We start from the raw sequence: 12,602 nt of genomic DNA, 5'->3' as shown, positions 1-12,602 counted from the left end.
ACATCCGTTTACTCCCCTTGACATTCCAGGTCCTGCAACGAGGAAACCAACGAATACAACACAGACACTGGCCTGAAACAGCTTGTTATCTAGTAGATGAAAACAGGCAAATTCAAAGTAACACAGTATAAAAGTCATGCGGGGAGGAAAAGTCGGTACAGACAGCAGAGGGGCCTCCAGCACAGCCGGGGAGCACGACAGGACGGCGCCAGGTGGGAGGACCCGAGTACTGAGCAAAGGCACGCTGGCGCAACATCACGGGCAAAAGAGTACAATGTGCTGAAGACAAGGAACAGAACACAAGGGCTGTGTGAGAAATTTAAGCAGGTTGGTATGGCTGGAACAAAAGGAAAATGAAGGTGAGGAAACAGACAGAGGCCAGACGACCTTGCTAGGACCATGGGAAACCACTGAAGCACTGGAAGTGGAGAAGAGGAAGCCCAGACCTCCACTCTGGAAAGGCTACTCTGCCAGATGCCTGGAAAAAAAATGCAGAAGCAACAGAAAGGAGGAGACGATGCTTGTTCCATTAAGTAAGTACACTGTTCCAGAAATTAACCTGCCACACTTCCACCTATATATAATCACTTCTTTCCCGAAAGTTATAATACAGTAGGTCAATTCCTTATCTCAAACAAAAACATACCTGTGATATAAAAGCAAAACAAAGGAAAATTACTAGAGTATAGGGAAGAAAAGTAGTACAAAGCAGCAGTAGCTATCAAAAAAAAAATCAAAATTTCCAAAATAAAGTAATATATGAACTAGCCTAAAAAAGACAGTCCTTTTCTTGGCCCAAATTTCATCCTAATATACCCATTTCTGAAAACAATACCCGCTCATAATGATGATGCCCTTGGGAGAGTAACCTGCATGAGAGAGGGTTCCCTCATTCCTCTTTCTCTTTCTAAATAAAAACTGATGAATGAAAGCCATAGATTTTGCCATAAACAGAATGTTTTCATATACTTACAGGCTCTTAGATATGTTTTGGATGGCCAAGGCATCCAAATTCTTTCTCTGCAGTCTGCTCTGGGTCAGGGGAGGAAGAATCCTGCCTCAATAGATACTGAAACTTGAATCTGTACACAGAGTGGATTTGAAAGTCTAATCTATTTGCTTATCTATTCTTAAAGTGGTAATTCTCTTAAAATATCCAGTATAAAAAGGAGATCATTTCTGAATGCTGATGCTTAGAGCTGGTGCATACAAGTAAACCACCTTCCATTTCCTAGCAGCACCTGGAACACTTTCGGGTCCAAAAAGAAGGCAATGTAACTTGAGGTCAAGCTTAGGTGCTCTCACTCAGAAATTAACAATAAAGTTAAATAAAGGATGTCAGAAGCATGGGGCTAAGTAGGCATAGTGTGTCTCAACATTTCATCTGCACAATTACTACTCTCATACCTCTCTGGCTTAAAAATAAATAAAAGTGCAGTGCTATTCAAAGAACGACATTGCATACTGTCCTAAATTAGAGTCATCTTCCTCTTGAAAAGGTAGTTACAAAGCCAGTTCTCCATTTCTCCTCTACTACTTCAGCCTTTCCTAAGAATGCTGTAAATTAAAATAAATGACAGAGAAGTTAGGGGCAAATCAACATTCACCTTACATACTAGAACCTCTGCCTCTTATTAATGCCTGGAAAAGCAACTCCATCTAACACAGCCACTGTGAATGCATTCTGAATGCAAAGTGCTTCAGTCCCTCCAAAGAGGTAAACACGTGTTTTAACTACTTTAGAAAAGCTTTACCGTTTCTCATTAATAAAGTGGAAACTGTGAGGACTCACCCTGTAAAGAGGATGGCATTTGTCCCTGAAACATGGAGCCAACTGGGCGTAGATCTGGAGGCTATAATAATAGGCTGCCAATTGGAGAGAGAGAGCGGAGTGGGACTGCTTTTCAAAGCATTTGTTAGCGTCTAACACCTACAGGGGAACACAAGAGAAAGAGCTCAGCTGAAAGGAAATTAGCACAACCACCATAAACCATTACATTTCTAGTCCTTACTGTAGAATTTTGGTTCAAAGTTTCTATCAAATTGACTCAAGCTCATCTTAACATGACTACATTAAAATTCAGACAGATTATAAAGGCCAGATCCTATGCATGTGAAAGCAGATTTTAAAATCAAGATTTCAGCTAACATTGTAGACTTTACTCTTCAGATACTGACCACAGCCCTTGCATTATGCAGAGGAACAACCAGAAGAAGTGAAACATGCAATAAACAATTCACCGGTGAAAATCCCAGTAAAGACTTTCAGTTTATTCATTTTTTAAGTCCTTTTTTCTTGGTAAGGGCAAACTTACCTGTGGTAAAGCCAGGAGATAAGCAAGAGCCAAGGTCATATCATTTGGTAACGCGTCACTTGCTAGCTGTAAGAGAACTGGATGCAGAAAAAAAAAATTCATTATTTTCCTTGAGGATCCATGTGACAGTCACGGTTACTAAGTGTCACGATTTTAGTCCTTCATGATTTCAACTGTAATTATCTTCAGAGAACTTTTTAAGATGCTTTATGAGAAAGTCTATTCAGCACCATCGAAGTACAGATTATATGAAACTACGTTAAATGGTAGTCTTGCCTTAACTCAAGACACATTATGCCATTTGCTACTTACATATGTGACTACTGTTAGTGCAGCTACAAAGTCTAAGTGCAAACAGATCAGTGAGGAAGTCTCTTCCAGCTAAGCTTTTGGTTTTAGAGACTCAGGCCATGCTATACAATTCTGGATATCAATGACAGCTACCGTGGGAGATGACCATGTGAGCACTCATGGTCAGAACAACAACACAGCTTTGTGAGAGCAGACTTAGGATAACTCTCTTGATTACTACAGTCATGACAATATGGCTGTGTTCTTTCTCTGCACCACACTCCACGAAAAGAAAACCAGTCTCATGCTTTCATTATATAACATCTTAAAACATCCCAACCATCTACAACTTTTATAAAACTTCTTTATATAAGCAACAACCTATCAATGTCATGGATTTAATAAAAGAACACTGCAAATAACATCTGTGTTTATATCCATTTTGTATTAATAAGGAGGCACTCATTTAGGACCTTAAGTGACCAATACCAGATAGTCACTGTAATCAGTGTAAACTTTTTTTATAGAGAACAGACTCTCCTAATCTTCACTAATGATGGTAAACAGCATCTAAATAATTCAAAGTAAGTAATATTTCACTTCATAAATACACCATATAATTTTATGGTGTATTAGAGGAAACTGAAAGTCGCTCAGTCGTGTCCGACTCTTTGCAACCCCATGGACTATACACTTCTCCAGGCCAGAATACTGGAGTGGGTAGCCTTTCCCTTCTCCAGGGGATCTTCCCAACCCAGGGATTGAACCCTGGTCTCCTGCAATGCAGGTGAATTCTTTACCAGCTGAGCCTAGATGAGCCAACTCTAAATGGGCGGAGTGTCAGCAGTGACCTAAAACTTGACATGTCCTGTGCATGACTCATCTAAAAGGGAACTAGGCTTCTTGCACAGCACCTCTAGTAAGAGAATCTGAGTTCTTTAAATACTCATTTCCTCCACAATTGCAACCTCCAACCTCATCTAGCTTTTTTCCACTCCATTTTTACTTCCTTCAGATATTTCCCTTCCTCATGTACAAAAGAGGCCAGTTTTCAAACCACCCGCCCTTACCGGCTTTTAGAATCTAAACCTACTCATCAAAACCAGCCCTGTCTCTTCATGGCTCAGGAGCCCCTATTCCAGGTGAGTGGCCGATGCCCCAGCTAATGGAGGACCGTCCCTCTCAGAGTTGTGTTTGGGGCTGGTCTGAGCCCTGCCTGGGAAAATCACCCAGTCCCATTACTGACCTCTAGTCAGATCTTTTTTCTTTCTTTCTTTCCTTGTTTTCTTTTTGTTTTTAATCCTATCATCAACTCAATCTTACACTCCATTTAATGTGCATTTGGCGATTTCCAAAAATCAAAGCACCTTAAAGGGATGAAAAAATATGCTACCCCTGAAGATATTCCTAAGTATATGCTCCAGATCCTGAAGGAAATTCCAAAAGGAGAACAACCCAACAAAAAACAAAAACAACAAAGAACAGTCACGACGACGTGGCTGGAATAAAGCAGAGTTCCCTTGAGAGAACTTTGTGAGGGAAAAACTAGATCTGAAAATATAAGCTCTAATAGGCTTATTTTTCAAATAGTTATATCATTTCACAGCTACAACTCAAAAGATGGTCACCAGCATTTCTTGAACATATATCATTGAATACAAAGCTTTTAGCAGACAAAAGAGAAAAGAAATAGCTAATTTCCATGAGCTAAAAGTAATGACAAAAATCACCCTCAGAGGAGTCCAAAGAATCACTGTTATTTTTACAAATAGTGAAAATAATCACTTTAAAATACAAATATTTGCTCCAAGTGAATAATAACCATAAAGATTTCATTTCATATATACAACTCTTGTGTCTGACTCTTGTGACCCCATGGACTGTAGCCTGCCAGGCTCCTCCTTCCATGGAATTCTCCAGGAAAGACTACTGCAGTGGGTTGCCATTTCCTTCTCCAGGAGATCTTCCCAACCCAGGGATTGAACCCGGGTCCTTGTGCATCACAGGCAGATTCTTTACTGACTGAGTCACCAGGGAAGCCCCATATTCACAACAGTCTTTGTCAATTTTAAAACTTTTCTGCAATTTATAAAGCACTGACATTTGAGGGGGAAGAGTTTTGTCAATCTGGGCTATTGGCAGACTAGTCAGTTGCCAAGTAAAGCCAACAGCGTCCCTGTGGGCGCACCACTGATGTGCAGACCAACCAGCTCGGAGCCCACTCCCTGAACCGGCCCCTTTCTCTGGCTTCTGCACTCCAGGCACAATAGGACCTCTGCCCTGATCACCCCAGGGCCAGGTGCTAGACAGCCAGAGATCACCCCACGGCCCAGAGTCCACCCAAGTTACCCAAACTCTTCATCTCAAGCTTGCTCAAGCATGCCTACCAGACCTCGCCTGTTATTTCCCATGAAAACCCATACTCTGCCCCCTTCATACCTTCTGCCTCCCTCTCCCTCTCTCTGCCCTGAGGTAAAGATACAGTGAGAAGGCAGCTGCATGCTAGCCAGGAAGAGATAACTCACCAGAAGCCAACCACACTGGCATCTGATTTCCAGTCTCCAAACTGTGAGACTGGGAATTTCTGCTGTTTAAGCCACCTCGTCTATAGTATTCTGTCCTGTCAGCCCAAGCTGACTAACATAGACAGAAAACGAGACATACAAAATAAGATATCTCTCTCCGTCAGTATGTATCAGGCTATCGACAATCTTATGCTATTACAAGCAATGAATATATGCCGTATTTTTCATGTATGTGAATTCATGGAATAAATTCCTAGAAGCGGAATTACTAGGTCAAATAATATAATTTTTATAGCTATTGCCAAATTGCCATGTGTTTTTCAAATTCTCACTTTAAGCCAAGTCCTCATTGCAGCATCTTCACCAGGACTGCCATTTAGCTGGCATATCTCACCCACTTGAATGCCCATTTGGCCCATTTTTCAAGAGGCCTCTTGACACCTACTTCAACCACAGAAGATGAAGATCGCTTAAAGTTGAGGGTGAATCCAAAATCCTCTCCACAGGGTAAGCTTCACTGATATGAGTTGACTCCTCAGAATTAATCCTAAGAGAAAGGTACCCTGGCTTTCTGTTTCATCTTTCTGGGGAATTGATGACTCAGACTTTTGCCCCACTCTCATCAGAGGAACTCCAGTAAATCCAGAATACTACATCTATTTAAATTCCTCTGTGATTGGGTTCTCTTACTGGTACAGCCCTCCTGCAGACGAAAACTATGTACTCTGGATAAAGCATAAAAAATAGGTATCTTAAGGCACTGGTGAGGCACTGAAAGCAGACAGAAACTAAAGGGTAGATGCCATTTGGAAAAATGAAATGACAACAGTGAATTTCCCATCTTTACAGCTTCTATCCTGAGGGCAAGCGTCTGTCTGCTCCTTGCCAGGCAGGTAAAACTTAGATGGAGAATTTGAAGTCTTAAAGAACCACAGCCCAGAAAAACCACAACAGCCGACAAGTAAGAGAGGTCTGATAGTTTCTTAAAAAGCTTTGGCTCATCAATTCCACCCTTAGATAGTTACCCCAGAGAAATAAAAACAAAGGTCCGTAAAAACACAGGTTCACAAAAACATTGTACAAGAGTTCATAGCAGCTTTTTCATAATAACCCTCAGTTGGAAAAAGCCCCCATGTCCCTCACCAGGAGAATGGGTAAACTGTGGTACAGTCATACAGTGGAATACTTTTCAGTTATTTAAAAAAAAAAAAAGAAAGAAAGAAAGAATAGAAAAAAACCTACTGATAGAAGCAATAAATCTTAAGTTTCACAGAAAAGAATATATCCTGTATGATTCCACTGAATGAATTCTAGAACAGTCAAAACTCATCTACAGCAGGGGAAAAACTGAACATCTGTCAGTCCCAATTAGGAGTTGTGGGTTGGGTGTTTTCAGGAAAGAGGCATCGACTTTCTGGGGTGACAGTAATGTTCTGCATCTTGAAAGGAGTCAGGGTTACACAGGGGCTGTGCTTGTCAAAACTCATAGTCTTATGTCTACACTTAGGATTTTTGCATTTCATTGTTTATAAACGAAAAAAATAAATAATAAAACTTGTAAAATAAAAAAGTAAGAAATATTGACTAGTTAAAGGTATGCACAGTGCATGTCAAGAGGCAAAGAGTAACAATGCCTACAACTCTGAAATGTGTCAGAGAAAGAAGCTGTATTTGGTGGGAGGACTAGAGCAAGTGTAGTAAAATATTAATTGTTGAAATCTAGGTGGAGAGTATATAGGAGGTTCACTGTAGAAGTTTCTTGACTTTTCTATGCATTTGAAATTTTCCTTAATAAAATATTTACGGAAGAAAAGGGGGGGGAAATCCTTCTGAAAACAGGGTCAAATGCTCAAGCTCCCCAACAGTTATTTCCCAAATGGGGTTCCCTGTGGACAAGTATACATGTAGCTCTTCTCCATCACTCAGGCAGCTGAGTTTCCAGCCACACAAAGCCTGTGACCTCCCTGCTGCTCCAAGATGGGAAAGGCCACCATCACACCATCACTGGTGTCAGGTACACCAGCATCTCCTATGTCCCCAGGTTGAAAGGAAAGGGATCATATCTCTTCCCTGATCCTTAACGCAACTGTTTGTGGCATCTTTTTCTCCCACAGCCAGATCACAGCTCATTAATCCCTACAACTCAAGTGCTGACCCAGAACCCCTCCTGACTAACAACTGAATTATTGAAGGAAACCAACTTGGGGTGGGGGGGCTTGAGGGGGAGATGAGAGGGGAGAGACGGGAGGAGGGGAAAGGGGAGACACATCATAACTGCCCACACTTGACCCCATCCCAACTTTCTCAGCAGCCCTCACTGAGGCTCAATTCAAACCCCCACATACAGGAAGCTTCTCAGACCTTGAATCTGTGAGCCATGTGAAGCTACATATGACAAAATTATCAATGAGGATCTGAAGGAAACCACAGGGTTTCAATAGGATGGGATCCACCAGATATCTTGCTGGCTGTAGGCTGCACCGCAGTGATTTTTCATTACCATTTAAGACACATGTATTTATTAAAAAATAATAATAATAATAAAGACCTGTCCTACATTTAGCACTGTGTATGAATTTAATTTGCAAAGCTTATTTTCTAACCTTGCAGAAAATACACTGCATTTTCTAGACAAGTAATACAGCCAAAATCAGATGAAATCTATGCCTAAGCCTCCAAGCACTAATTCTCTGCAAAATAAGTGCCTCTGGAAAGCACTCTATGATAAATTTAATTCCAGAATGGAATTCACAGAGGAAAGCTGCCCATATTATTGATTTAGAAATCATTAGCCATTAAATCATTCATTTAGCTAAATAAATAATGATCAATTTTCTTCAGCTAGTCTCCATAAAAAACCTTTTCATCAACTTTATTAAAAAATTCTGAAAAGTCAGATCGTGTTGGGAAGTTTAATTTGTATCATGACCTACTTCTGAACCAAAGTCAGGAGTCACATTTCTATAATTTTTAATTTAGGTCATTTAACCTATATCATTCATCAAATCTGTTGAGTTTCTAACAAATATTTGATACTATAAAATAGCTAATGATATCTGTCTCAAATATATTAGCATCCTCAAGAGAAACCAAACATGACCATTTTGTAACATATGGAAATATCAAATCACAATGCTATATACCAGGAACTAACAATTCTGTAGGTCAATTACACGTCAGAAAAAAACTCACAGAAAAAGATTAGATTTGTGGTTACCAGAGGCAGGGGGTAGGGGAAGGTAGAATTAGATGAAAGTAGTCAAAAGGTATCACCAACTTCGAGTTATAATTGAGAGTTATACTCCAGGTACAAGGACAGTAGGTGGCTCAAGGACCAATGCTTCAATAAGTGATGTACACATGGTGAGAAAGGGAACAGAAGGGGATCCCCGATTCATCATTAAGTGTGTTACCCCCCAATCCACACGGCTCCTCCACAAAAATCTATTTGCTTCATGCTTCTAGATCATTCTGAGGCCTCATCATTTAGTTACCAGCTACCACAAAGATGGTCAGGTACTTTAAGAACCCCATGAAAGGGGGAGGCCAAATAATCTAGAAAGCTGCGCCCCACCAAGACCTTATTCTCAAGTACTCTCCACCTTCCTCCAAAAACAGCAGAAGCTTTAATAAACTGAGAAATCAGTGTGACAGAGTCTCTCCAAGGACACAGTCATCTTTCAAACCTTTAGCATGTGGTTCCATTCTCTTGCCTTTTTCTGAGAGAGGTATGCAAATATACACACACACACACACACACATGTCATAAGCTAAATCATAAATTAACATATTCTTGACTGGAGATGTATTAATATATCTTTTGTTACCCAAATGTTATTGACCAGAGTGTTTCAGTATTCACTTACACAGCAAATTGCTGGTCACAGGCCTTAGGTTCTGCAAAATCCTCTAATCGATAATGTGTTAAGATATTACATAAGTCAATGTTTCCAAATTCCTGGTTATTAATTCAGTCCTTTATTACAGCAATTAACAGATGGTATTTCCATATCTAACCAGTATTTTCTTAGGGCCTTAGATTTTACCTGTATAAGCTATTCCAATAATCAATCATAATTTAATTCATGAGTAATGTATTACAATATTTTTGAAGAAAAGAAAGAAGTAATAAATAATTAAAAGGGGAAGCAGCAATGCAACTATACTCTTAAAATATATTCAATATCACTTGTAAGATGTGTCATGATTTAGCAATAGCTTCTTGGAGGCAAAAAAGAAACATGAATGTACCATCAACTATGACTTGAACATTAATTTCAGAAAAGCAAGGAGGAACCTAAAGACCCTCCTGATGAAGGTGAAAGAGGAGAGTAAAAAAGCTGGCTTAAAACTCAACATTCAAAAAATTAAGCTCATGGCATCTGGTCCCATCACTTCACGGCAAGTAGAAGGGGAAAAAGTAGAAGCAGTGACAGACTTTATTTTCTTGGGCTCCCAAGTTTCTGCATCTGGTAACTGCAGCCATGAAATTAAAAGATGCTTGCTCTTTGGAAGGAAAGCTATGGCAAACCTAGATGGCTTATTAAAAAGCAGAGAGAGCACTTTGCTGACAAAGGCTCATCTAGTCAGAGCTGTGGTTTTTCCAGTAGTCATGTATGGATGTAAGAGTTGGACCATAAAGAAGGCTGAGTGCTAAAGATTTGAGGCTTTCAAACTGTGGCGTTGGAGAAGATTATTGAGAGTCCCTGGACAGCAAGGAGATCAAACCAGCCAATCCTAAAGGAAATCAACTGTGAATATTCGCTGGAAGAACTGATGCTGAAGCACCAATACTTAGGCTACCTGATGCAAAGAGCCAACTCATTGTAAAAGACCCTAACACTGGGAAAGATTGAGAGCAGGAGGAGAAGGGGCCAAGAAAGGATGAGATGGTTGGATGGCCTCACCAACTCAATGGACATGAATTTGAGCAAACTCCAGGAGATAGTGAAGGACAGGGAAGCCTGGCATGCTGCAGTCCAGGGGTCGCAAAGAGTTGGACTTGACTTAACGACTGAAGAACAAGGCAGAGAAACTATAGATCATGATATGCATCTCAGAACTGAAGAAAAACAGTAACTTTGCAAAAACCTCCAGTATCCCAGGCTCTGCAGAGTATTTGCTTCCTCTCTTTCCAACTGCATATAAATAATGATTGAAAGAAAGGATGATCTAAAAATAAGTTATAGCATCAGGTGTCCAGGAAAATGGCAGTTCTATTCCCCACGTACATTTTTCCAAGTTTTACTCCACACTGCAATGTGTTCCATTAAAACACAGCATCACCCAGGCTCATTAGCAGTTATAGGTTATATGGAAGTGGAAGTCCTGGACAAGACTGCCAAGAAAACTGTTTTTCCCTTCTTTACTCCTTACAGATACCTGGAATATAGACAAGATAGCTGGAACCCCAGTTGTCTTTAAGTTCTGAAGTACCTACTAAGGCTGGCAAAGCAGAAGGAGAGGGAAAATTGAAAAATAAAAATAGTCAAGGCAATTACCCTGGAATCTTGAAAAGAAGTAAGGAGGAAGAAAAAAGTACAAATGGCAAGTGGTCTTTGGTCAACTGCATACATTTTCATTCTTTTCAAAAAATTTCACATGGAATGACATGGCACCATGCAGAAAATTCTTAAGACGAAATACACATCTATAGTTCATGAAACAGGTACATAAAAGTTCTTGATTAACCCATAAAACCAGGAAAGAAAGTAGCATCTATTGAATTCATTATTCTGTATCATTCCCTATAAGAATCACTTTACATGATTAGCACCCTAAATAGGAATTGTATCTCATTTATCCTTTTAAATCCTCAATATTACAAGTATCCAGAAAATAGCAGGTACTCAATAAATGATTTAAATCAATGAATAAATAAATGTATGAATGATGATGTCAAGTTAAGCTATTCAAAATTACTGAAAATGTTACTGGTTTTCCTCTCATTCATGCATACAGAATCACCTATTATTCTGAGTTACACAGTCAAGGAACTAGAACCTTTCATACCTTCTGTTGTTGGAAATACTTCTTCTCCTTCGGTTTTAGTTTCTGCCAGTTTCCCAGTTCTCAGCAACACTTCTGCAAGGCTTTCTACCGGGATATGCTGATAGGTGTCATAGGTCACTTCAGACTAGACAAGAGAAGTAATGACATCATTTGATGGGATGGCTTTTTCTCTATGAAGATATTCTTAGAAAAGATAATGATAGGATTTTTATCTTCTCATAACTTGAATTATAGCTTCTCACTTACTAAAGCATATTATTCCACGTAAAATTGTAAAACAGATTTTAGTCTCATAACATGTTATAACAAATCACATAAAACCAATGCAAAACATGAGTATGAACAAAAGAAGTACATTTCAAAAAACTGCATATTTTGTTTGTAGTAAAATGCTCACAACCACCATGATAGTTAACTCTATGTTCTTAGGCACACTGCCCTTACCTCTACAACAAAGGGATTGGAGATGACAGATTCATAAAAAGGATGACAGCCTTGTTTTTCTAGGCCTTCATTGGCTCTGGTTCCAATTTGATAACCACCACCAAATTCTTGACCCTAAACAGAACAAAGTGAAGATCAGTGGATAAAAGAAAGAGAGTTGGGAGGGGAGGTGGAGGAGGAAAGGAAGGAAGAAAGAACAAACAGATTTCAGGAGAAACGGATCAACGTGTATTGTGTGAGCTAAAGAGAGTGTATCAGAGCGACACTGAAACCCAGCGGAGAATATTAAGAATCATCACCACGTTCTAAGGGCAGCGCTTCAACCTCACCCTGAAGTGCTTTTTAATTTTTCTGGTCACTTTGACATCACTGAATCAGAAACACTGAAGCAATCGGTGTTACACACATGGCCAGTTTTCTATACAACAGTCAGGATAAACTTTCTAAAACGTCATTCTGTACATGCTGTTCACTTGCTCCAAAAAACCTTTAGTAGCTCTGAATAATGCAGTTAGCAGTATCAAATCTAAACTACACAGAATAACATTCAAATTCACTAAACGCTAATTACCATTAAAGGCTAACACTCCATGCAACTACTTTGTCCATTCTACTGGCCTCTATGCCTTCCTTCTGTTACAAGGGTAATGGTCCATGCTGACTGCCCACCTCTCCTCCCAGGCCCGCCACAGACCACACCTGCTGAAACCACAGCAGATGGAGGCAAGGTAAGACTGGGCTCCCTTCACCAGCCCCATCTCTCCCACAACTACAACCCACACGAACACCTTTATTAGACTGGTCTTCAGTATTCTTCATTAGCAATATTTTAGTATCCTTACTATGGTTAATTATCTTTATGCTTTGCTCTCCTCAAACAGACTGTAAAGCCCCTTATTGGAAGAGCCAAGAAGAAGACATTCACCCAATCCTCCGAAGTTCATGGAGCACTTACTTAGGGCAAGCACAGCCTAGCAAACAATCAAGCTGCTGCTGCAAATGATGTTAAAATACT

General features: G+C 39.9%; 1 protein-coding gene across 1 annotated transcript in view; it reads right to left on the bottom strand.

Moving 5' to 3' along the window:
- Positions 1 to 12,602, bottom strand: part of NBAS (NBAS subunit of NRZ tethering complex) — a 308,614-nt gene that overhangs the window by 115,542 nt on the left and 180,470 nt on the right. The window contains exons 37-40 of the mRNA XM_043469328.1: positions 11,588 to 11,701; positions 11,144 to 11,267; positions 2,316 to 2,392; positions 1,793 to 1,930 (exon numbers count right to left, since the gene is read on the bottom strand). Coding sequence (XP_043325263.1) covers positions 1,793 to 1,930; positions 2,316 to 2,392; positions 11,144 to 11,267; positions 11,588 to 11,701 — 453 coding nt within the window. The remainder of the gene's footprint in view (positions 1 to 1,792; positions 1,931 to 2,315; positions 2,393 to 11,143; positions 11,268 to 11,587; positions 11,702 to 12,602) is intronic.

This window comes from Cervus canadensis, chromosome 5 (assembly GCF_019320065.1).
Source record: "Cervus canadensis isolate Bull #8, Minnesota chromosome 5, ASM1932006v1, whole genome shotgun sequence".
NCBI lineage: Eukaryota > Metazoa > Chordata > Mammalia > Artiodactyla > Cervidae > Cervus > Cervus canadensis.
The sequence above is the reverse complement of the archived record's forward strand: the minus strand, read 5'-3'. Positions and strand labels throughout refer to the sequence as shown.